General features: G+C 51.6%; 1 protein-coding gene across 1 annotated transcript in view; it reads right to left on the bottom strand.

Moving 5' to 3' along the window:
• TBX4 (T-box transcription factor 4) overlaps positions 1-22,902 on the bottom strand; it is a gene marked incomplete at both ends in the record, with an annotated part of 35,247 nt that extends 12,345 nt beyond the window's left edge. Inside the window, 4 exons of the mRNA XM_082328142.1 lie at positions 7,480-7,627; positions 9,467-9,586; positions 21,721-21,815; positions 22,747-22,902. Coding sequence (XP_082184268.1) covers positions 7,480-7,627; positions 9,467-9,586; positions 21,721-21,815; positions 22,747-22,902 — 519 coding nt within the window. The remainder of the gene's footprint in view (positions 1-7,479; positions 7,628-9,466; positions 9,587-21,720; positions 21,816-22,746) is intronic.
• Positions 22,903-25,141: the final 2,239 nt, after the last annotated feature.

Here is a 25,141-nt window from a genome sequence, read left to right on the forward strand (position 1 = left end):
TCATCTAATGTCAGCTGAAATTCGTGGTAGTGTTTCCTGGCCTTGCGCTACAGCTTTGGTGGGGAGGAGAAGTCCACCTCCACCCTAGCTCGGGAGCGTTCATTTCTGAATGGAGAGGCCGGGGCGGACCCCAGGTGCGTGATCCCGCGACACCCACCGGCGTGCGCACCGCAGCACCCCCTGCGCCCCCCCCGCTGCGGGGCCTCCCCTCACCCGCGGATGCAAAAGGTCTTTGGCAAGCGGTGACATCTTCACTTGCCCTTCTCCAGGCCAGCTCCCCACCCAAGACTGGAAGATGATTTCAGGATCTGATTCTAGTTAAACTTCACTAAAATCCACTGCATTTGACTCACATAAACCACTAATGTAACAACAAAAAGATTTAACACAAGAGATGTAAATCTTCTTTTCAAGCAAGAACTCCACTGGGCGCTCCTTACCCAGCTATTTAAATTGCACACTCGCATCTATTCATCCCTGCGAAACACATGCCAGCCCCGGCGGCACACAGCTCCCCTCCTTTTTTTTTTTCTTTTTTGCAGAAACAAAGCAGACAATGTAAAACTTCACATCAGGCTTTATAATTTATCTGGGCACCACAATTTCTCAGATCAGCTGTAAGACATTTCCTAAAATGGATTGTTAAAAAAGAAAGAAAATAACCTTTGCATGGATATTCTTTCAGCAGAAGACTTAGTCATTCTCCAAATAAATTGATTTCAAATTTAGGGCTGGACAAAAGGGTTTTTTTCAAGTTTTAAATGGACTGAGAAAAAAGCTAGTTTAGTAATGGGAGACCTATATATATATGAAATTCTCATATATTTGATATGGTAAGAAATCATATATTTATATATATAAAAGAAACCATATATAAATATATAAAAGATTTTGTATGTATATATATAAGAAATATAAAATATATATATATAATATATAGAAATATATATATTTTTATATATATATTCTTATATATATATATAAAAAGAAATTTTTAGCTGAGAATAAGGATGTGAAAGTGCTCTCTTGCTACAGAGATACTACAGCACTGCTCCGAGTGCGGACAAGCGGGGTGCAGCCAGCGAGGCCGCGTCTCTTCCCACCAGCCAGGACTTTGCCTGGGAGCTGCCGCGGCCCCATGCCTTGGGCCGCAGGCAACCCAGGGCTGCGGGGAGGCTGCTGCCGAGGCGGCCCATAAACCTCATACCGGCACGCAGCGAGGAAACTGCTTGGCCACAAGTCATAAAGCAAACAAATAACAAAAATTCTAAATAAAATGTAGGGTTTCATAAGATCACTAGGACATTAACCTAATTAAAAGTGCCTGAGTGCGCCTGATGAGCAAAGACAGAAAAACGCTAAAATTCAATTAACAGAAAAATGAGAGGGAAACCCCAAGACTAGAGGAAAAATTAAGTCTTTCATTGATAATCAAATAAAACCAAGTGTGCAAATAATAAATCTGGAGAGAAATAACAAACTTGTCAGCATTAAAGAGTAAAGCCAGTAATTAGCAGATTTGGGTCAAGAAATCCAGGAATATCACTTAAAATGCTATCACAAGTGACAGACCATCTATAATGCCCTGTAGCTTTAAACCTCAGTAGGCTGCATCTCAGGAACTAAAATAACCCCACACTTTAAAAGCAGATAAAGTCCATTATGGCAATTAAATGCTCCATCAGCAGCCAAGGAGCAAGGTAGGAACAGGGTACATAACATAACCAAGCTCAGCAATACTGTGCTGGGGGGGTAAGATTAAATCTCTACTGTTATTTGTCACAATCTGCACTTCTAATCTTAATTTATTACTTGTCTTTTTTTTTTTTTTTAATGCAGGAATATCTTTATATATTCTGTAAAATAGAAAATAATTTCCAATTGATCTGGTCCCAGCTGAAGCCTGCCAGAAATACTGATGCGATGCTGTCGCCCTTTCCAAGCTGACCTGGCTGCAGAAGCCCATGAGAAAGGCTGACTCCTCTGGCAGAGGTTTAATTTCAGGGGAGTCATTAACAGCAACAAAAGCAGAACCCCCTGATGTGATGTGCTTGCTCCTCTGCTGTTTTCCAGCGTTACTCCATGCCTACCAGCACTGGCCTTACGTGGCTCTGTGTGTTCACAGCCTGCCTAAAATCAGGGGAAGAGGGGGGCTGAGAGTAAGATAGGGTTTTCTTCCAGATATATTGCATCTGGTGAGACGGGCTTTCCTCGGAGCTGCTGTCCAGCTCGTTGTTAACTCCTCTGGATACTGAAAAACCCATTCAAGAGGTCCTCTGAGAAAGATCCAAGCAAAGCTGGGCTCCTACGCTACCAGCACGTCTCTGGAGACGGCTCAGGAGCCACCAACCCGCAGCCCTCCCCGATGCCGCACCAAAAGCTGGCACCCTTCATGGCCAGTCCTCTCGCCGATGCCTGAAAGGCATCCTCATGTCTGCCCTGTCTACCATCTACAAGAGTGTAAAACCAAATTAAAGTCTGCCCTAATTAACAGCCTCTGCTTCTTTGCAGCACTTAACCCTTGCTGGACGGTTTCTAGCCCTGCTGCTCATCCTCACTGCCCCTTAAGGTACGTTAAGTACCTTTACGTGCATTATTATGTACCATTAGCAGGAGGGCTAGCTGCGCCAGGAGGCTGTTGGCCGCCGGGCACGGCACACTGCCCGGTGCTGCGGGCGCTGTGGGGCAGGCAGCCCCCGTGGCCGCCGCAATCCCGTGGGAGCAGGACCCTTCCCGGCACCCTCGCCAGCCCTGCCCGCTGCTCAAGCCCGGGGCAGCACTCACAGGGGTTTCAGGGAGCCAGGGCTGAGGGCCTGAGTGTGCCGTGGGGTTAGGACGGCTGTCTGTGTCATCACCGTGCCCAGGCACTCGTGCTCAGCACTGCGAGCGGACAAGAAAAGAGATGATTTTTGCTTCAAAGAGCTGCCAGTCTCAGCAGCTTAAAAGCCCAAAGAGCGAAATAACAAAAAAGCCTGATTAACCGAAACGAGTTGCACAGGAGAACCACCTCACTGCTGGTCCGAGCCGAAGCCCCTCAGCAAAGCCCCCGTGCCCCTTCGGCAGCTTCACACCCGCCCTGAGCATCCTTCACTTGCTGGGGCCGGGAGCAGGAGCTGCCCGCGCCGCCCCGCAGCTCACCGGCCATACGGACCGTCTCATGGGCCCCCTCCACCCCGCTGTTTACATACTTTAAACCTCTGAAGAAAGTGGAATTCCATTCATGAGCATTTATCACTACGTCAGGACTCACTCAATATTTCCCCACGTGCCCTGAACTAACCTGCTGAAAGAAATGCGGGTATTATGTTATCCCTTCCAACGGAGAGGTTATTTTTGTGCATCACCTAGGGCTGCTATTAGCCAGCCGATCTGTTCACACTGGTAATGATATAACCTGGTTCATGATGAAGGAGTCATTCCCATTTTTCACCTGGAGAACACATCTCGGTGCTTCCCAGGCAGAATGCACTGGGAATGGGTAAGGGATGTGCCACCCTTGTGCGGCTCGCTGGCACTTAGAGAGTATCTTTATCTCCGAACACAGAGTACGTGCAACTGCCCACTATTCACGTGGCGTTAGAGAGCAAAGCATCAGCTCTGCCAGAATCACTAACTTTGTCACTCACCAGCCCCACGTAAATCAGAGGCTCTATCAGGCTGACTATCTCTGCGTGTAAAGATTTGAAAATACATAAATTAAGATTTTACTCTATACTTACAATGCTTTCTTTAGGATCAGACAGACCTCACCATAGCTAAACATTACAGCGGCTGCTGATTTCTTAATCCGTTCCCAACATGAGCATTTCTCAGTTGTTAAGCCTGGTGTGAAAGAAGCCTTTCATGGTCGAAAAATCCCCCAAGAGGAAGATATACAGCCCACATTCTCAGGCCGTGGCGCGGGAGCTGGGCACAGGCTTACCTGCCGCAAAACCTGCGCAACCAGAGGGGTTTGCAGGCAGATTACAGAGCTCTGCACTTAATTTCTTCTTATTTAAAATCTGCACATTTTTATGTGTCTGCATTGAAAACTGCCTCCCGTGCCTCTGACTGTAACTAATAATTTACCGCAAGAGATAACTGGCCAGTGGAAGAAGCAGGAGTGAGGTTTTGAGACTGAAGAGGAAGGGCTGGTGGCTGGGTTTTATGGGCTGGGTGTCAGAAAGCAAGGCTTTCCAGCGCCGCCTGTAAGGCATCCCTGCCCGCCAGCACCGTAAATAATCTTCAATCTAATTCCCTGGATTGCAGCAAGGGCTTCAGCTCCATGGCTTATTAATTAAGCTGTTTAACTTACTTATTTTAAGCCCTAAATGTACCTACGCTTCTCTTTATGAACTCCGTGGAGCTGCTTGTCCCTGATGGTAAGTACTACAGCACACAGAATCAGGGCATGGATTCATTTATCAACGAATCCACTGAAATAATGCGAAATTTCTGCCCGTTCATTTTTCAGGTGAGATCCCAGGTGCCCAGGAGCCACGCTCAGAGGAGCTGCGCCCCACGTCGTGATATTTGCCCTTCAGACCTGCGTCCCCCCCAGCCACGCAGGGGGGCTGCGGACGGGGACGGAGCCCAGCAGCCTGTCGTGCTCCAGCTGCGTCCGCGAGCCCATAAAATCCACCCCGTCCTTCTTGCGAGACCCCCGTAACACCACGCACGCTCCAGCCTGACCCCAGGATCCGCTTCCCACGCCCGATGTTAACTGGTAGGGGAACAGGCAGGGGAGCTGGAAGAGCTCCTTTGTTTTTTAACCTCAAATAAGAGTCCACAAAAAAAAGGGTTAATCCAGAAAAGGAATACTTAGCGCAAAGATATTTCACCATGCGCCTCTCCCCCACCTCCTTGCCCCCACGCCACAAGCGGTTTCTGCCTGAGCCTGCGCGTCGGAGCGCGGCAGGAGCTGGAGGGGATTGCTCACACGCAGGGCTGACCTCTGCGGGATTTTGGGACGCCGGGAGGAGCCGGAGGCCGGGATGGAGGGAGCCAGGTAGGGAGCCCAGTGCCGCGACACCTGCGGGTGCCCGCAGTGGCCGAGGGTGCCAGGGAGGGCGAGCCGGCGCGGCTCTGGCTGGGCAGCTGCCTGCACACCAAAAAAAGCACCAGCAGCAGCCTGCAGAAATCATCGCTCCGCGTGGCTTTGAGGTCTGGAGAAAACCAAAGACAAAAGGAAATGGCAGGCAGGCTTCGCTGGAGCACGAGAAGGCAAACAAACCCTGTGGGTTTTCTGACTTGTTTTTCTTAGGGAGCTTTGAGAGAGCGTTTGCAATCGCTGGGAACAAATTCCTAGAAGTGAGAAGCGGTTGTTATTCATCATGTAATGCCTTCGCAGGCAGGGCTGGGAGGACTGTGCCGCGCCAGGCAGACACTCGCAGGCACTGCCTGTCCCAGGGACGTCGGCCACCCATGCAACAGAACAGCTTGCAGGATGAGCTGCTAGGAAAATTCACAGTCGCCTGGTAGAGAGTCCAGGTCTCCTCCATGTGCACCGCAAAAAGTGGAGTACCGCTTCTCTAAAGCAGATTAATTTAGAAGCCTAACGAGGAACTGTCTGAGAAGGGGCTAAATCCCCTTCAGGTTGTCAGTGCCTGAACCGCACAGCGACCTGGGGACTTAAAACAGGTTATTCCAGGCATTTTCCCAGCAGCGTGAGACAGCGTGGGCTGGGCTGTGTGCGAGGCAGGACAGCGCGCCCGGCACGAGGGGACTGAGCAGGGCTCGTCTGGAGCGTGGCCACTGCAGGTATCACCCCAAAACGCAAACCGCGGTCCCCTCTCTGTCACTAAGAAGCTTTGAGGGAGGACAGACAGGCTGTTTATGAAAAGGGGCGGGGGGGGATCTTCCCTGTTAAAATGCAGTGTTAAAATCGCAGTTAAAAAATGACAAAGTCAGGAAAAGCAAACGTTTAAAGTTGCAAAACCAACACTACACATCCTGTTTGTTTTATGGCCACATCGAACATCCTGTATGTTTTATGGTTTAGATTTTACAACGTAAACAGTCATATATTAAGCTACACAGTTAACCAAGAGAAAAACACAGGAGTGAAAAAACGCCACGTGCAAAGCAAGCAGGTCGGTACGGCTGCTGACATCAAAACATCAGCATTTGTGGGCTTTATGTAATTTTTACTGTGCAACCCTTAACGCAGTTGTTTTAATTTCATTTCCGTGGTACTTTCCCCCTTAAAGAAGAGTGAAGGGGTGAGATCGCCTGTGATTAATAACGTCAGCATTAAACGGTCCTGATTCGCCTTTGAAGTTCACACATGTTTCACTGGGGTCAGCAGGTTGGGGAAGAGGGTCAGTTCCCGGCGCTGCTGACGGCTTTGCGCGGGGCTGGGTTATCACCGTGTCACCCTGCCAGAGCCCGGCTCTGCCACGGCCCCGCGGCGGCGACGCACGGGATCGGCGTGCTTGCTTTTTGAAGTTCGAAATTTGCAGAAAATTAGGAACGCAGCAAAAATTCTGAATTTTTCACAGTGTTTTAAGCTAGTAGGGTCACCCTGCCTCTAGAGTCAACGCCATAAAGATCCGTCTGCTTTAGCTGTGTCAGAATCGCACTTTCTGTACAGCTTTTAGGTAGCATCGGGACAACTGACTCCACGTGAAAACCTGCTCTTTAGAGGCTTGATGCATGATCATTTTGAGCAAGACAGATACACCCCTTCTCCCTCTGCACCCTTCTTCAGGACCTTTTCACAGCCCTCCTCACCCCCCAAACTGCTGCTGCTTAAAAAACTGGCAGGTTAAAAACCTGCATTTGATGATACAAAGTAGATTCTCTTACCTGTGGTACTAGAGGGAGCTGATGGCACTAAACCTAAAAGGATTTTAAACTCTATCTTCCCTTCCTCCAGCCAGCAAGGTTTGTTTATTTTTACGTGACTTTCAGCTCGGACAGTGCAAACCAGACAGGTCCCTATTTTTATACGCATTATCTAAGCGCTCGTTTGCCTGGCAGGCTGGAAGAGCCCTTGTGCTACGTTATTAAATGCACTGTGGTAGATAACTGTGTACTTCCCACTTCTGCATTCGCAATACACATGAATTAAGATTTTCCAAATAAAATGCTTCGTCTTTTATATAGCTGCCAAAGCCAACTTGGAAAATAATGAGTTTATGCAACCTGTTTCTGCGAGCTGTATGTACTGCGCGCAGCAACAGCCGGGCTGAAAATCCCACAGCGCTGCCTGGAAAGTTCCTGGGCAGAAAATAAAAGGTCGGTGGCATCCGGCAGGCAACAACTGAGCAAGTCAGAGGCTGCATTTCCAAAAGCAGGGAAGCACGCAGGCAGGCAACCGCAGCCCCCCTCCCTCAGTATTAAACTCTTCCCCCACCCAGCTGCACGGGCAGCACAAAAGAAATGCTGCTCGTCGTTATTAAATTAACTGCGACATCCCAACCAGCATCGCAGTCCAGACCCAAATTCAGCATCGCGGGCCCACCTCTGACCAAAACCCTTGCAGAACATCTCTCTTACATGTCCAAAGGGATCCAGGTGGTTGTTGGTGAGTTTTAGCTTCTGAAAGGACACCAGCTGCCGCATCCAGTGCGCTCCCGTGGCAGGCGAGTCGGGGTGCACGTACAGCCGCCCCGGCATGGCCGGCTCTGCCTTCCCAGCCACCATCCTGCAAACACAGCGGTTACAGATTGCATCACCTCGGCAGCGGTCACCAGCCCAGACGTAGGAGAGCGTTTTGTCCTTGAACTCAACCCAGCAACCCTCCCGCCAGCCCTGGAGGGACACGCTGGGGCACAGGGGCTCGGAGAGGCTCCTGGTGCTCGTGGGGCTTCAGGGCTCCTCATTTCAGCATCGCAGGCTGGCAGAGTAACCCCGTCTCTGCTCCTGCGTGGCATTTCTTTGGGGCAGTGTCTCTACATGGCCATTGTGTTGGCATTGGTCAAGGAGGAAATCTCGAATGGGTTTTCGGAGAGGATGAAGCCTTCAAAGGCCAATCTGCAAGGGGAGAGAGTCTCACACACTTCCCCAGGAGAAGGTACCTGGGAGCAGGAGCGGGTACCGGCATGGGTGCACCCTCCGCAGCCACGCAGGGCTCCCGCAGCCCCCAGCTGGGCGGTAGCCCCGGTGGGAAGGGGCTGCTCCCCGCTCCAGAGCTGCGTGCTGGCACACGGAGCTGCCTCTTGTACCCTTCTGCCAGCTCCCCTTGCCCCACACCACCGCCACCACCAGCTCTCACGGAGACAAGACCCAGCCATGAGACATCACTTAATGGCGACTCCCCTGTTACTGTGCATTGTTCCCCTCTTATAAAACACCAATAAAAGCAATATTACCAAAACCAACAGAGACTTTCCAGCAGCAATAAAATGAAAAGGGGAAACAGCTCTAGGGCTGGCAAAAGCTAAATTAAACAGAGTTAACAACTATCCATCATCTAGGGCTTAATGGTTAAAACACAAAGTGGCCGCCGCGCTGCGGAGGCCCTCGGTCCACTCCTCTTACCCAGCGGCACTCCAGGACAAAAGCAAGCGGAAAAGGGATTTTTTTAAAACTAGAGCAGCCCTAATGTGCAAGTAAATTATTACAGTTTTATAGGATGTCACCAGGCTCGTTCCCATTAAGATGACTACCAAGTTTTCCATTGCTCATCTTTTCACGAGGCAGCAGTCAGTGGAAGGGTTTGGGAATAGCACAGCGAATAGTCGTAGCGAGGGAGGATGCTGGGCATATTTGGGGTAAAAATCAAAACAGAAAACAACCTGCTTCCTTGGTCAGAAAGCAAAAATCATAGCTGCCTCTTGGGTAAGTAACTCTGCTATCAAAGGCACAGGGAAGGGAAGAATAACAGAAGAGAATGAAACTCCAGAGGAAGAATGAATTAAAAGAAAAAAGCTCTAAACTGGATCTGGCATTGGGCTGCAATAGGGGGAGGCACTGCTCCCTTCATCTGCCGGATCAGCGTGGCAGAACCAGGGCTTTGAGTAAACCACCCCACGTTTTGCTTTATAGCTGATCGCCTAAAAGCAAAATATTACTGTAGAAGAAAGGAATTTAAAACTTTTCTCGACCCATGTAGATACCTAAGTTTTCAGGCCAAACCGGACCATTAGATCATTTAGTCCGCTTCTGGTATAATGCCGGCTGTGGCTTTACCCTCTTACACCTGCCCATGGCCAGATAACCTACGCTTGGCCTAAAGCATCTCCTCTGAAAAGACATCCAATCCTGAGCGCGTTGTAAACGAACAATCCAGCACCTCCATTAGCAGTTTGTTCCAGCAGTTAATCGCCCAGCCTGTTAAGAACATTTTATTTTTTATTTGTCTGGTTTTAACTTCCAGCCATTGGCTCCTGTACTTATCACTGCTCCACGAAAGAGAGCTCTGGGATGCTGGCATCCCTCCCGCAGGAAGGTATTTACGTTGGTTTCTGAGTTTGCACAGCAAATGGTCGATCCAGTTGCAATTTTCTTATGGAAAAGAAGGCAAAAAGAAATGTTCTCTTACCATTTATTGTCACAGAATTTATACCGGTGGTCGTCAGCCGGGACGATGTCAATCAACAAGATGTACTTGGTCTTGGGATTCATTCCAGTCACTTTAACCTTGTAACTAGGAAACATCCTCCTTAGGAAAAGCAAAGGGTTAACACGTTAGTGAGCGACTTGGAGCAGCGCCAGAACTGATGGAAATTTGGAGCAGCACCCCAAAAGGCAGCTCCACCACATGATGAATTCACGCTAGGACCAATGAGCTACAAAACATTATTGCTGCTTATACGTCACCTGAATTAAACTCTCTCTTTCCAGAGCATGGGCTGCACAGGGCTAGTGCAAAATGGGGCACAAATAGGGATGAGGGTAGAGAGAGGGGGGTTATGGGCCAGTGCCAGGAAAAGGTGGGTGTAGAGAGAGATATGGGGGGGGTCAAAACATCCCTCTTTACGGGAGGCTCGGACAGGGAGCCCTCACTACCCCAGGAGGCTCCACATGGCTTACGGAAGCCTCAGAAAAATGCAGATTTCTTGTTGCCATGAAAGTGCATAAAAAGCCATGAGATATGACTACACTTCAGAAGAAACTAAGCAGATGCAGCTTTCTCATTCACACGTTCCCAGTGTCCACGACACCAAGTCCCACCACTACTCCTATGCAGTAGCTGAACCTGTGTTCCCTTCAACAGACTGAAAACTGAGGATCAGTAAAACCTGGGGGGAGACTAAGGGTTAAATCCGGCCGTGGTGCGGACAGCCACGGCTCCTTTGGCCTTCCCAGATTTCCCAAAATCACAGCACGCCCATTAAACCTTCTTCGAGCCAGAGCATCACAGAGCTCCCCGCTGAAAATGCACCCGTCCCACCGATTTACCGACATATAACAACCAACACAAAATGGGGGACATCACATAAACCAGTGTATCATTAAGGAACATTTACATTTATCTTACATATCTAAAGAATCTTTGCAATATTAAAGAATATTTTTTATAAAGTTATGGCTGTGAAACCAATATATACCATCACCGTCTGGTCTTGAGATCCAAAGGAGACGGCCCTGATGGGTACGGGCACTACCATGGGCTTGCCGAGCCCTCGAGACTGCATCAGGAGCCAGGAATTGCAGAATCAGGCACTTTACATCCTCAGAGTAACTGTTTTCTTGGCTCCGTCTTCCCAACCTCCTCCTCATCCAGTAAAAACAAAGTCAACTGAGCAAACTGGCTCACCACAGCCCTCAAGCAACTAGCCAGAACAGAAAATTCTCCCTGCCACTGGTGTAAGGGGACGGAGGATGAGAATTGCTACATCCTGGAGTCATTCTAATTACCCTAATTAAGAAGGGCCCAAATCCTGATGTGGTTTCTCCATCAGACATTGAGGCCGCTTTGCCCCCCCGGCCTTTAGCCCTCCTTCCCCCGCGCGTTGCCCCGCGCCCGGCCGAGCTGGCCCAGGTCTGCAGCACCATTTTGTCACTGCTTGGGGAGAGGGCAACAAAATGGGCCCTGTTCGAAATCATTTCAATCGTCTCTTTTAACTGCCCTGCATAAATTCCAGATGTTTACCATGTAATTAGCCGGGACTAAAAAGGGGTGGTTTACCAATGTCCATATTTGATTTTCATTCATAAACTCTGCACTCCTCTTAACCTTGTCCTCCTACAGGTAAGCACCTGGATAAATACAGTAGGACATTTCAATTTGCGAATACACAGCCCAATTCACACATCGAAAAAAATTGCATAAGGAATCCGATCTGAATGCCAAGATTTTTTTTTTTTAATTAGGCCTTAAAATGACATTTAAAAATGAAACAAAAAAGAGGAGGAATTGACTAAAAACCAGAAATGAGATGGATACTATTTGACAGTTACTGCGTCGTACCAGGCGAACGTCCTGCATCGGGGATTTTTATAACATCTAGCTTCTGAATTGCTTTTTTTTCTCAATCATTTCATTTACTGTAGTACATCCAAGCTGCTAAAGTAGCCGGACTGATATATTGTAAATGTTAAGTGCTTTTTTAATGGCATTTAAAATTAAGCTTCAGCATATGGAGTTCATATAGCATGGACATGCCTGAGTTTATAATGTTCTTTAGTATAGCCCTCTAAAATAAATACAAAGAGCCAAAGTACTACTATAATATATACAGCTGAAATTCTTTAAGGATAACAAATGGGGACTCACATCTGATTGAAGGTGTTGCTTAACTTGCAACCCGCTTGCTATCTTGCAGTGGTAGCATTGTACTCAGCAGTCGACAGACCCGACTACAACCAAGTTTGCCAACTCTCCGCATTCTTTTCCAGGAAAACACGGGGTAGATTTTAGTAATTTGGCTGCGCATGGACATTTCATCATTATTATTAGCTGCTGCATTTTGGCCTTAAAAAAAAAATATGCGACTAATGTGCTGTCCAGGGACTTGTCAGTTTAATTTTCTTAATGAAAACATATTTCTCAACCCCTTGGCAGAGACTCATTTAGTAAATATCTCTTTGCAATACGATACAAACATGGGTTGTGCGTTTCTGGTGGGAAGGCATGACAAACCAAAGAGCCGGGTCCAAGAAAATGCAGTCATAGCATTTCAATTTAAAAAAAAAAAAAAAAGAGAGAGCACCTACTGTCATGTCCTGGCCCTTATGAAATGTTCCGCTTGAAAGCGGGGAGCAGAAAACCACGGTGGAGGCACGGGGCTGCACCAGCCCTGCATGGGAGTGGGGCCGTGCCTACAGTGGGTCTATACAGCTCCCCGGCAGCCCTGGGAAGGGGCCAAAAACCTGCCTGCTTCCCCAAATTTACTCCAGGTCAATGGAGCTACTCACAGCCATAGGCTCTATGCTCAGTAGTAGCTTTGCATAAGTGGCCCCTCTGCCAAATCTCTGCAGGCAGGAGCTCTCGGGCGGATGGGCGTCTCTGCAGAGGATGCTTTGCTTCGGCCAGCTTTCCCTGACAATAGCTTGCTTCATCATCTATTGCTCAGGGACCAGCAGCAGCAGCAGAATAACCCAGTGCTGCAATAAAAACTTGCCAACGTCTTGCCAAGCTCTGGGAAAGCTCAGCCTGGCTTTGGTGGGAGGTCTGAAGCAAGATCTGGGCAGACGCACGTTTTACCCACCCTCCTTCCCGTCGCTGCGCACGACTCCAAACCGGGTGAGAGCTTCACTGCACAGAAACCGGTTACAAAAATTGTGAATTTGGGGCTTCCTGGGGAGCGTGTCTGAGCAGGCAGCATCTGACCCTCAGCAACACCTCCTGCATTGAAGGCGGCTGCAGCCCTGCTGCAGCTGTGCAAACGGGGAAGCTCAGCAAGGGTAAGTGCTGGGCACACGTGCAGCACAGGATAAACCAACTATTAGGCGAAGTTTAAGCCACCACTAATCAGGAGATTAAGAGAAGCAATTCCTGGCATCGTCCTCTTTTGTTCAGACCCAAAGCCTGATCGGACACGGTGTCCCGGGGCTGCAGCAAATGCCCTGAACTTGCAAACGCCGCCGCCGTCCTGGGGATGAGGGAATCTAGGACTGGACCGATTTCTTCCCCTTTATGCTCGTTTTTTTGAAAGCCACACAAGGTGTGTGTCTAACCCACCGGCACACATTAGGTGCGACGGCTGCTCCCAGCCAACACAGGGCAGCCAGCGGGGCCGCTCGGTGAACGGGAGCCACGGAGCCACCACCAGCCCCACAGCTCCCCTGCCCGCCCAGGGACCGGCCACGAGCCCACGGCATGCCTGTACGACAGCCGACGATGCACGGGTGAGTGCAGCACAAGCAGCCAAGCATCAGCCCCGACAGCCTCTTCTGCAAAACATCAAGTCAGTAGACCCCAATTTTCAACATGTTCAAACCCCACTGTTCCCTCCCTCCAGCTCAACCCAGTGAAGAAGGGACCATGCAGACTCCTCAGCACCATCCTGATGGTCTTCTATACCCCTCTAAGCTCTCTGCTGGGTTTAGTGGCTCTGACAGGCACATTTCTACCTCCCTCCCTGCACTGGCAGGGGCACGATGCTGTGCGACGGCAGCAGCTCTCACTGCCCTTCAGAGGGGAAAAATTAAATCAGTTTTTATGTTCACACGAGAAAGCTACCGTCAAAGAAAGCAATCACAGGAGAAAGGCTATGGTGCCTCACTCCTGTGCGAGCGGGACATCTGATATGGCATTAAAATACCATGGTCTGGCACCCAGTCTCTGGGGCCTGTGACGGCCTGGGGAGGGCAGCGGGGCTGAGCCCGGCTCTGGGGACCGCGGGCGGCTGGAGCGGGGCCAGCGTCGCCAAGGCTTGGTACCGCACTGCCACAGCCCCAGCTAAACCCTTCCCCACGGCTCTCTGCAGATGAAACATAGAAAAAACAGTAAAAGCCAGGAAAATAAACAAGCAGCACAATTCTGTAGCCCTCCCAAGCTTCAAAGATGATGTGCGAGTGAATTATTTGTTCTGATAATGAAGCAGTCATTGCTTAGCTAAGTTTATGCTAGGCACATTTTATCTCTACATGATATTCACAAATTGTTTTAAAATGAACTGTTAGAATAAGCATCTCTTGTTTATTTATTTATTCTATTACTATCCAATCCCCTTAACCATGGAGCAGTTACTGACATGGAGCCAAAGCTTCTATTATGTTCAAACAAAGTTTAATTAATGTGTAATTGGTTGGTTGGATTTGGAAGCGAGCGATAAGAGGAAAGCTTAGGTTTTGTTTGGGGCAGCAATTCCCAGCCTTTCAGGCTCCCCAGGCTTGGCCACTTCGTGGGCATCTTACTTGTGTTTTAATCCCCATACGAGCAGGCCTGGTTGGTCCTGGAGAGATGGGTGACTGCAAGGCTCCCAGGTCCAATAAAGTCCTATTTTTAGGTAAGTGACAGCAATTCAGTGCAGCCAGAAAAGCCAAAAGCATCAGAGCTGATCAAAGAGCTCAAAGCACTCAGCTGAGCACCGACCATTCCGTGCCACGCTGCACACCAGGACCCGTGTGTCCCAGGGACACCGGCTCATGCCGTGGTACTGCTGGGTGACGAGGTGGCCTCTGCAAACCCCTCGGTCCTCACCACCCTCCTGCTCACAAGGATTTGATCTGACCTTCCTTGCTTAGACACAAATGTCATTTCTGATGCTCCTACTGATGCATTAGCTGGGAAGGAGCTTCTCTAACCAGCACGCGGTAAGCAAGGAAGCCACAGGGAACTCAACTGGTATTTCCATAGAGAAAACTGCATGGAAACAAGACACATGAGTCCTGTTGGAGCAACCCAAGTCATGTCCTCACCAAAGGCTGTTGGTGCTCTCTGAAGGCCATGGGAATGTGTGGACTGGTGCTCACTGCATGCCCCTGTGGTGTGGATGGTGCTTCAGACACTACTGAACGCTTCCTTCTGTCCGTTCAGGGGGTAAAAATGTCCCCCAGCACTTCAGCAGCTCAACAGCTGAAGCAGCAGCTCAGCAGCCCAGTAGCTGAAGTCCTATTTTCAAAAGGAGTTTCCATAAGACAAAGATTTCCAAAGACAGATGGTGATTTTACAGTCCTTGATTTTGAGGTGGTCAAGTAAAGCGACGACTGGATTTTCAGAAGTTCCTGTACGGTGCTGTCTGGAGAGGTGACGCTCCTGGCATACCAAGTTGTGAAAGGATCAGAAAAACAAGAAATCACTCAATATCCTGGCTAACAAGCCATATCATGGCTGAACGACCACCTCCTCAGAAGCTGCTGGGCATGCAGAGATGCCTCCAGCGGTGGTTTCAAAGCACCGAGGCAGATGGCATACCTACATCCCTGATAATGACTGATGTGGCCCCAAATTCTGCTTGAGAATTGGCCATGGATGCCTAAGGATGCTTCTCCTCATCTTCATTGTTAGGAGGGAGAGGAATGGTGTGCAGAGGCTTCAATAACCACGTTTCCATTCTGATGACCTTTCTTCTTTTTTCTAATTTCCCTTCTTTTGACAAGTATTTCTTCCACTGACTTAACGCATCTTTAAAAATAATATTCTCTGGGACAGATTAAAACAAATTTGGGGATGTCAGCTGTTTCTTTTAGCCTTTTAAATGGCATTTCCTTTTTGATAGATTCTTGCTTTCAGAAAATACTTTAAAGAGATCAAAGAGTTTTCCAACAGGGTCCCATTTTCCCAGTATATCCTAACCCTCCGTCCCTTATTTCTCTTATCACCCACGCCACTCCGCTATGACGCTCTGTATACAAAGTAAGAGCAGTTAACTTTGAAGTGCTGGATTAGCCCATGCCAGATCCTTGCCTCAGAATAACAAACAATACAGGTTCAACAGGAGTTCTCATCAGTAGTTCATTTTTCAGCCCCAAATTCACTGTCACTAACACAAGCAACATTGAACTCTCAGTCTATGGACAGATAGGAGAGATTTATCTGGTGGCAGGACCATGACCTAGTGATGAGAAGGTCAGACAGTTAAGGGATTTTTATATTTTGGAACGGCGAGGTTGTATTTTTTTCTTCTGGCTAGCACATCTAATTTTTAAATAAAACATTGTTTCTCACATACTTGAGAACTTGGTTAGCTGGATGGCTGCTTTCATGGTCTAGAAATATTTCCTCTCTTTGCCCCATGGTAACTTGAAACACAGGCAGGGTTCTTGCCGTGGGATGCTTCTCCAGTGCTTTCGTTTTGCCATAACTGAAGTTGAGCAGAGAAGGTCCCAACATGCCAGAGGATGGGAGAGGTCGGTGCCAGCAGCCTCCAGCAGCACCAGCCGCGCAGCACAAAGGTACCTCAGAGAGAAGCTGTGCGAGAGCATGGCCAACAACCCGGCGCTGCAGCATTTCTGGGCAGGTTTGCTCCCTCGCCAGCCCGGCTCCCTCCACGGTGCAGCTCCTCCAGCTGCCCGGGCTCCGCGGGGGCTTTCGGAGAAGCCATCGGCAGCCTTGGCGTCGGTGCCAGGCCATGCGTCAGCTCATCGGTGCAGAGCAGGAGATGAGCCACAGCCCCTCTGTCCATCAGCCTTCGACGCAAAGGCAGAGCCCGAGCGATGGTGGGGATCTTCCCCGCCTGGTCTGGGCTTGACCAAACCCTCCCCTGCAAGCCTGGCCAGCGCTGCTGCAGCTCCAGCCTAAGGACGGGTGCGGAAAGCTTTGGGAATACCCTTAACCATGAGCATCCCATGTCTTTAACAAACTAAAAGCCAGGATTGCTGTTTGAAGAGAGAAGCGTATTAAAAACTAAAATCCCATCCCTGTCCTGCTCGGCGTGCACGAGCTCTGCCTTCCTTGCCAAAGCTGTCGACATCTTTAGCAGCACGGCCAAGAGCCATTGGAGTTTGCTCCTGCTCCTTTCTCCAAAAGCAGGAGATTGCCCTAACAGGGTAATTCCAGGACCCCAAATTTAGGACTAAGCAGATCAAACATTCCTTAAATATCTACTTTATTTCCAAGTTTTAAATTGATGGCTCACATTCCATCGCTGATCTCGGATATTAAGGTTTGCTTTTGGATCAAAAACCTTTAGCAGAGATTCTTGTAACTGCCTCAAAAGATTCTGGACAAATATTTCCCTTTAATTGTAATGAGAACTGGGCATCCATATGCCCTACAGAGCCATGGAAAATTTAACTTTTAAAGGATTATTCACAGAGGAAAGCTGCACCAGCTTAGCCAAAGTATTTATATTTCTTCAGACCTTGATGTCCTAAAATCTAGTTTTATTTTGGTTTACTAAAGCTGATTAGGAACAGATTTTTTTAAACTGAAATAAGCCACTTTTAAAATGAAACTTGAACATCTAAAGGGGGTTTGTGTCTTTTCCACACATGCAAGCTGCTTTATTGATTTTTTTCCCTGTGCAGTATTTTCCTACATGTGCTTCTTAAAACCTGCTACCATAAAGACTGAAGCTATCTTTGTACCTGTGCACATCCCGCATTCCAGCCAAAACGCAATTTCAGCATCTCAAGCCTCCGGTTCACACCTCTGGGATGGCTGCGCTACCATAGAGCAATGACACATTCCTTTCTCTTCAGTAACTGTTCAGAAAAAGTGACCAGACATCCCATGAACTGGTATTTTTTCACTGATTAACCATAAGCTTCATCAAATTGTTTGTTCCTGGCAATAGCTGGAAAGAAACTGCAATGCTGCAAAGACTGGCACCCTGGCAAAACTAGGGAACAGCTAGAGCTGAATAAAGACTAACAGAAAGAAAGAAATCCTGAGCCAGGAGGATTGTGTGAGCAAAGATTAACTTCCTGCAGAAATAAGGGCTGGAGGATGAGATTTCACAAAAAATTATGAGACAAAGCAGGGTTTGCTGCAAGGTTAAAAAAAAATTTACAATTGTTCAGTTAAGTAGTAGCACATAAGAGCGAGAAGATGAAATTGGAAAGCAAGAGCTATAACGAGGTCTCTCATTTGCTTTCTGCTTTACCCACCCCTCATACAACTTCATCGCTACAGAATGCCGAAACTCCGGCAGGAAAGGTGCGCGCCGTGCTCGGACAGGCTGCGGCGACGCGCCCCGACAGGACATCCAGAGCGATGCACCGCACAGCGGGAAGGAATTCAGCTCTACGTCTGCATCTCCATCCCCCAATATACCCTGTCCCCTTTATTACCATCTAAACTGATTTTATTAAATTGATTTAATAGGACTTCACCGCCTGAAAAAAAAATTTTTTTAAATAAATGGAAGGATTTGTGAATAGTTATAGCCTTATTTATAAACACAGGCACGCACAGCTCGATGTGGGTGCTGGGCTCGTTCACCCGTGCCGGGAGCGGGACCGGGAGCGGGGCCGAGCGGGGAGCAGCCGCCCGGAGGAGCCAGCCGGGCTCGCAGCCACCCGAACAAGGGGGGTTTCATCTGCAAACGGCGGCAGCGCCCGAGCCACGCTGCCTTCCGACAAAGCTGCTCCGCAAAATGCCACTCGCGACGCTCAGCGCTTCAAGAAATCCCACGTGGCCGGTTTTCTTCCCGTTCCCCTCGGGTTTAGGCAGCCCTTGGGTACCTACAGCTCCAGGCAACGGCAAAGACGGGGCGATTTTTGCACTGCATGTAACTCAGCCTTTAAAACCCAGCAAGAGAAAATCCTCTGGAGCAGAAATTCGTAATTAGAGCAAACCTCAAATAGGAGGAACGAGAAAAGGTTCTGATTTATGGAGCCCAGCGTCCCATCCTCTGGGCGCTGCGACGGGCAGGATTTTATGTCTGAAGGAGGCGAGCGGTTTTATGCAAAGTTCAGGGAACTCTGCTAACACAAACTTTTTATCTTTTGATGATCCTTTTAATATAAAATAATCTCTTTTTTTTTTCCCTCCCACAATGAAGCAGTCGAACATTAAAAAGATAGCGAGCGCATTTTAAAGATGTTTCCACTTTATAAATCAAGCTTTCTTGGCAACAACATGATTTCTATTTCAATGCTGAGCTTGCTGTGTTCTCCTAATGTCTCCTACAGATCAGTCCTAAGAGGGAGTAATAATCCCCCAAAGTAATTCTCAGCCCTAAATTCTCGATAATTTATAGTTGGCTCGTTCTGTGGAGCTCTACAAAGAACGAAACAAATGACTCCCCCTCTCCCCCCCACTAAGTTATCAATATTTGCCTTGTTTATACAAAAAGGCTATTTTACACCATTGCCATGGAATTAACGCTTCCGCTGAGCTTTACATTTCCTCTCCATTGAGTGAACTTGTCATTAAAGTCACTTTTTTGTTGTTGTTTGAAATTTAAAAATCAGGCTTCAATTTCTTTTCGTTTGTGCCCCTTGAGGTCAGACAGACCGACATTTAAGTGATTTCAGCTAAATGCATTCAGGGGCATCTCTGTGCCTGCTGGGAGGGGGATTAGAGTCCTAATTAGTGCCTGCAATTAGCCGTTTTCCCTCTCCCCCCCCATGCTAAATGCAAGTGCATACAAATCTCCATTAACCGTTTTTTTAATTGGGTCAAGAGCAGGTTTATTATTGCTACTCTTTATTTAAATAGCTTGGGTAAAATAAAATTTGCATGAACTAATAATTTTCATTTCATCATTTGCATTACGATTAACGGCGTATTCCTGCTCTTGGGCTCTCAGCACGGACACGAGCCGTTCAGCCTGGCTATGAACGAAGAGACTTAAGCAATCACAGGATTTAAGTCGCTTGATTTTTCTCCCGTCCTCATGTTATTTATTTTGTGCCTTTTTTTTTTTTTTTTTGCTTTTTGCTTTTTGCTTTCAGTGCTGCTGGAGAGCCCAGCCCGGGCCAGGGCGGGCCAGAGCCGGGTCCTGGCCCCGGCAGCCCCAGCCCAGCTGCATCGCCCCAGCTCCCTCCGGGGCTCTGGAGCGGGGCAGCCTTGGGGCTCACTGCTAAAAATGTTGCCCTTTATTTTGGCACCATTTGCAGCTGGACACAGAGGAAAGAAATGAAGTGACTATTCCGTTTCATCAGCATTTCAGCCGTTGCTTTTTTTTTTTTTTTTTTTAATTAAAAACTACTTATAAAAAAACCAAAAATGCTGTTAGCTTGCTGGCGCTGCACTGATTTTCACAAATGGAGAATTTAGCTTGATAACTTAAAAAACAAAGTTTTGTACGTCTTGGGGTCAATCCCCCCATCCCCATGCTCATGAAAAGGTGACTACGTGTGCACTGCCAGCTCCACAGGACAAAGAATGTGGGACTGAGCCCTATACATATGGATTTGTTTAAACAATCCACGTTAAGACTTACAAAGAGATAACATGCACATTTGGGATGCTTAGGGTCTAGAATTTGGTAAAGATATTACACGTCCCGCACAGACACACTCAGATACTATAAATTAAGGGTGAAATATTTGAGGTCTTGATCCCCTAGTCTTAGCTGACTTAGGTAGCAGCCCCATCAAAATGAATCCGGCTCTTCACATCAGTAGACGCTACAGAATAAGCACTAAGATTTTATACACCAAAATTTAGTGTGATAAGGCCAGAGTTACCTACACAATCGCTTCATAAATAGGCCAAATAGCAAACAAATTGAAGATCCCCGGGACGTACACCCCCTCTCCAGGGGGACTAATGGGAATATCTTGGTTATTAAAGCTTCCCCACACTGGCCAGCTGCTGCACAGAGCAGCACTGCCCGGGACGGGGGAACGGAGAGGGAAACCGCTTATCACTCCCCAAATCCCCAGCCAGGGGCTGGGGTCTGGGTCTCACAGTGTGAGCAGCATACAGGGGAGAAAAGCCTCCCCCCAGCTCCCCGGCTGCCCTGCACGAAGGATGAGGGACCACAGGGAAAAAGGGCTGCACAGATATCGATTGTGGGGTTTTTTTCTGCTTCCTCCCCGTTATTTGAATGTCCTCCTCCATAGCTCTCTAGCACGGTGTAAAATCAGCAATCCCAGGGCATGGCAGAACCACACAGCTGTGTTAGAATTAAATGGATTTTAATACCTAGGTCTGGCAATTTTTCTTTTCCAGCAGCAGCGATGCAAGTCTGCTGCTGCAGAAGCCAAGGAGAGCTATTTCGGTACCCACAGCGGGAGCGGGCTGGTTTTGTTGGGAACCGTCTGACTCCCGGGCTGGTGATGGCTTGAGGTTTAATTCTGATGTTTAATTTTCTGACATTAATTCTGCCATCTCCCACCTGAGCAGCCCGGGTGGGAAGGGAGCCCTGAGCGGGCGCAGGGACGGCTTCCCCGGGGAAGTGAAGGCTCTGCGAGCCGCTGGGCTCCCTCCCGCCCGGGCCGGGGTGTGCACGCTGAGGGGGCTCTGATTTGGTAAAAATCAGTGTTTGTTTCCAAGGGAAGACAGAATTTTTTTTCCACGCCTAACAGGATAGCAGTGGTACCTGTCTCTCTTTCAGTTTCAAGATTAAAAGCATAGCCTAAACCTTTGTATTGCTAAAACTTTGCTGCAAAGTATCCCAGTACAGGTCTTAGTGCACCGTGCAGAAAAGGGGAGTGGGGTTTGCATTTGGGGAAAAAAAAAAAAAAAAAAAATAGAGCCACAATCATGCTAACAAACACCTTAAAAAAAAAACAAAACCAACCAAATAATATAATGAAGAATTACCAAAGAGAACCGAGACTAAATGTAGCAAATGACTCCGCAACTTTTTCTTGCATCCACAATCTCGCCACACTCAAGCACATGCACAGTTTACACCGAAAAAAATGATCTTACTGAAATCTGCAATCACGATAATAATTTTTTAAAATGCCACTGATTGCAGTAGCTCTGCAAAACCCAGTCTCGGCAAACAGGAACATTTCATACGGATCAGAAGCAATACATGTTCGCAGGGAATTTTCACTAACCTGCCTGCTTTGGTTATTATCATTTCGGTGCCAGCTTCATGAAATTTCTTCCATAGCTCCTTCTCATGGAGATAGACTTTGATATTTTCTATTGTCTGGAAAAATAAAGGTAATGAGAATAGCAAGAAACGACTGAGAAAACCTAGGAGAGGGGCTGGGACGGGCGGCGGGAAGGGCAGGGGGGCTCGGTGGCTGCACACCCAGGACCAGCGCCGCAGCCGAGGCGCCGAGCGAAGCCCCACCAGCCTTGGTCCTGCCTGTGCGGGAGCAGGATGGAGTCCCAAAAATTCCACTGCCCTTTGCCAAAAATAAGAGAAACAAACCGAGGCCAGTTTTAATTGCAGGCTTCTGCATCCAGGCGGGACGCTGCGACCAAAGGGATTTTTTTCTTTTTTCTTTCTTTTTTTTTCGTTTTGATAGGGGTTTTCGTGCCCCGATGGCGCGGGCGGACCCCGCTGTCGCCCTGGGGCTCCCAAAAACCGGGGCTAGGAGCATCCGCGGGGACAGCCGGATCCGCGGAGCCATGCGCGCCTCCAGGGCCGCGGTTTCTGCGCGGACGCGCTCCTTTCCGCGGGAGGCCGGGGGCAAGGCGGGGGCGCCGGCCGGGGCGGGGGGCGAAGGCGGAGGAGCCGCGATGTGCCGAGAGGCCGCGGGGGGACCCGGCGTTTTATTTAGCGGGGACAAAAAACAAACAAACAAAAAAAACCCCAACGAAACCCACCGCCGGGCCGGATCCTGCTCGGGAGGAGCGGCCGCGGCTCCGCCGCCCGACGGGCCCCGATGGCCGCGCCTCTGCGGCTCGCCCTTACCGACCTGCTCCCTGCCTGCTTTGAACGGGGAAATAATTAAAAAAAAAAAAAAAAAAGAAAAGAAAAATGCGATTTCCTCGCAGTTCTCCCCGCGGGTCGTTGGCCGAAGGAGATGCGCGGCCGCGGGAGGCCTGGCTCCCGCACCGCCACCCGCGCCCCGGCGGGGAGAGCGAGGGGCGAAGCCGTCGGGCAGGACGCGGGGCCGGGCGGTGCGTACCTGCTCGGGGTCGGGGGGCTGCGGGCTGCTGAGCGGCGTGCTGCTCCCCCCGGCTACGCCGAGGACGGGGGAGCCGGCGGAGGAGTCCGCATGGCCGGGCGCGGGGGCTGTTGGAAACCCTTCCTCGGTTTCAGACAGGCTTTTCTCCTGGAGCATTTCCTTGCGGGGAGAGAGGCGCACCGTTAGCTCGCAGCACCGGGGGCCACGTCCAGCCCCTGTCCCCCCTCCCAGCCCCGGGCACGGCCACCTGCGGGGTCAGGCCCTCCCGGCCCGGCCCGCGGTCCCTCCTCAGGCGGCGGCACTCGGCGAGACTGGGACGTGACACCCCCGGCCCCAGGAGAAAGCCGCTGTGCCCGGGAGAGCCGGGCCGGGCCCGCCTGCCCCCCGCGGGGGAGCCGCCCACGCGTGGCTGCGCTCCCGCTTGACGCCCGGGCAGCTCATCTCAGATGTGGCCGCAGCCCCCCAGCCCCGACCCTTTCTCCTCTTCCCCCCCCCCCGCCCCGCTTTTTCCCACCGTACGGGGCCGGTACCCGCCGGGGAGGGCGGCCCGGCCCGGTCAGTCGCTCTGCCCCCGTCCCCTCGGGGCTGCGGGGGCTCCGCGACGGCGCTCAGGGCCGCGGCGAAGCGCTGCGGCGGAGCCGGGCGGCGTAAACAGGCGGAGTGCTGGGCTCCGAGATAAAAGGGCCCCTCTTAAACTTGGACGGAGACTGGGAAAAGCCAATAAAGATAAGGCCTGACAGCTCCGCCGAGGCTGCCGCGCATCAACCCCGACTTTTACAGCGCGGAGGGACGCGGCCGCCCGCCCCGCTGGACGGACAGACGGATGGGCAGCGCCGGCACGGAGGAGGAACGGCCCCGAGGGGGCTGCGGGGTCCCGTCCCCGGGGACCGAAACCGGCGCTCCCCACGGGGAAACGCTGACGGCCCCCGCACCCGCGGCCCCCGAGGGAGCGCTCCTCTCCCCCGGCCCACAGCCCCGCTCCGCCAAGGCTGAGCTGCCGTCCGGGGCGGCGGAGGGGGAGAGCGGGGCTGAGACCCCCAGCTCCAGCCACGGCACAGCTGCAGGGAGAGCTCCAGCCACGGAGAGGGACGGGGAGCACACACGCACTCCGGTGCACAGCTCCGGTCCCCCGGGGGGCTCGCCCGCTGCCCCGAGCACCCCGCCGGTCCCCCTGCCCCGCTCGGGGGGACGGGACGAGGCCGCCCCAGCCCGGCCGAGGCGCGGATGTTGCCGGCGGCCAACCCGCACCGCGGGGCCGGCTGCCCCCGGGGGAACACAGGTGGGAGGCGGCGGCGGCGAGCTCCGAGGGCCCGGCTCCTGCCCGCGGACGGGGCCCCCGCTGCTCCCGGGGACGGAGCCGGGTGGCAGGCCGGGGAAGCAGCGGAGCAGGCTGGCGGCACAGGCCGGGGGCTCGGCAGGCTGCGGGGCGTCCCGCACCGGCGGACCCCCCGCTCCCTCCCGTCCCCCCTCCGCACCCCGGGAACTCACACGGCCGGCCGGGGGGCAGGAGGCGCAGCGGGGGGCTCCGGGCTTCGCCTGGGGGCGGCTGCGGCATGAAGGGCATCCGCGGGGCAGCGCGGCGGCTGCGCGGGGCGCTCAGGCCGGGCGCGGCTGCGCGGCCCCCGATGGCAGCGGCGTGCGGGGCATCCCCCGCTGCGCGGATTCACTTTCCCTTGATCTTGGCGGAAAATGTTCCATAAAGATCCAGTTTGGGGCCTTTCGACACCCTCCCTCTTTGTCTTCCCCCTCCCTTTTCCCTTCCCCTCCTGTTGCTGACGTTGCCGCTGTCAATCACGTCCCCACAGACCGGCTCTGGCCCGCTCCGCCCGGCCCGGCCCGCTCGCCCCGGCCCCGGCCCCGCGCCCGCCCGACGGCCCGCACCGGGGGGCACCGGCCGGGGGCAGCGACCGCCCGGCCCCCGCGCACCGGGCCCGGCCGCGGCCTTCCCCGGCCTGCCTCGGCGCTGCGACGGGCCTGGCGGCGAGCGGAGCCGCTCGCTGCTCGGGGGGGAGCCCGGGGGGGGACGACACCCCCAGCCCCACCGCCCCCTCCCAGCCCCGATGGTCCCGGCGCTCCCCGCTGCCCGCCGGGGAGCCGGGCCGGGCCGGGGGCTGCAGCGGGGGCAAAAGGGCCGCGGAGGGCACAGGCCGCGCTGGAAGGGCGCTTGGCTCGGCGGGCCGGGCGGTGCAGGGCGGCGGGACCCCGCGGCGGGAGCCGGGGCCGCCCGGGAGAGGCGATGGGGAAGGGTCGGGCCCGGCCCGGGCGAGGGTCTCGCTTCGGGAGGGGTCCGCAGCCTCCGGCGGCTTCCCCGGCCCTGCTGCACCGGCAGCCAAACTGCCTGTGTCCCGCCGGCCTGGGGCCGCTCTTCGGGTGCGGGTCTCCCCGAGAGCCCGGG

The sequence above is a fragment of the Platalea leucorodia genome, assembly GCF_965183815.1.
Source record: "Platalea leucorodia genome assembly, chromosome: 16".
Lineage (NCBI taxonomy): Eukaryota > Metazoa > Chordata > Aves > Pelecaniformes > Threskiornithidae > Platalea > Platalea leucorodia.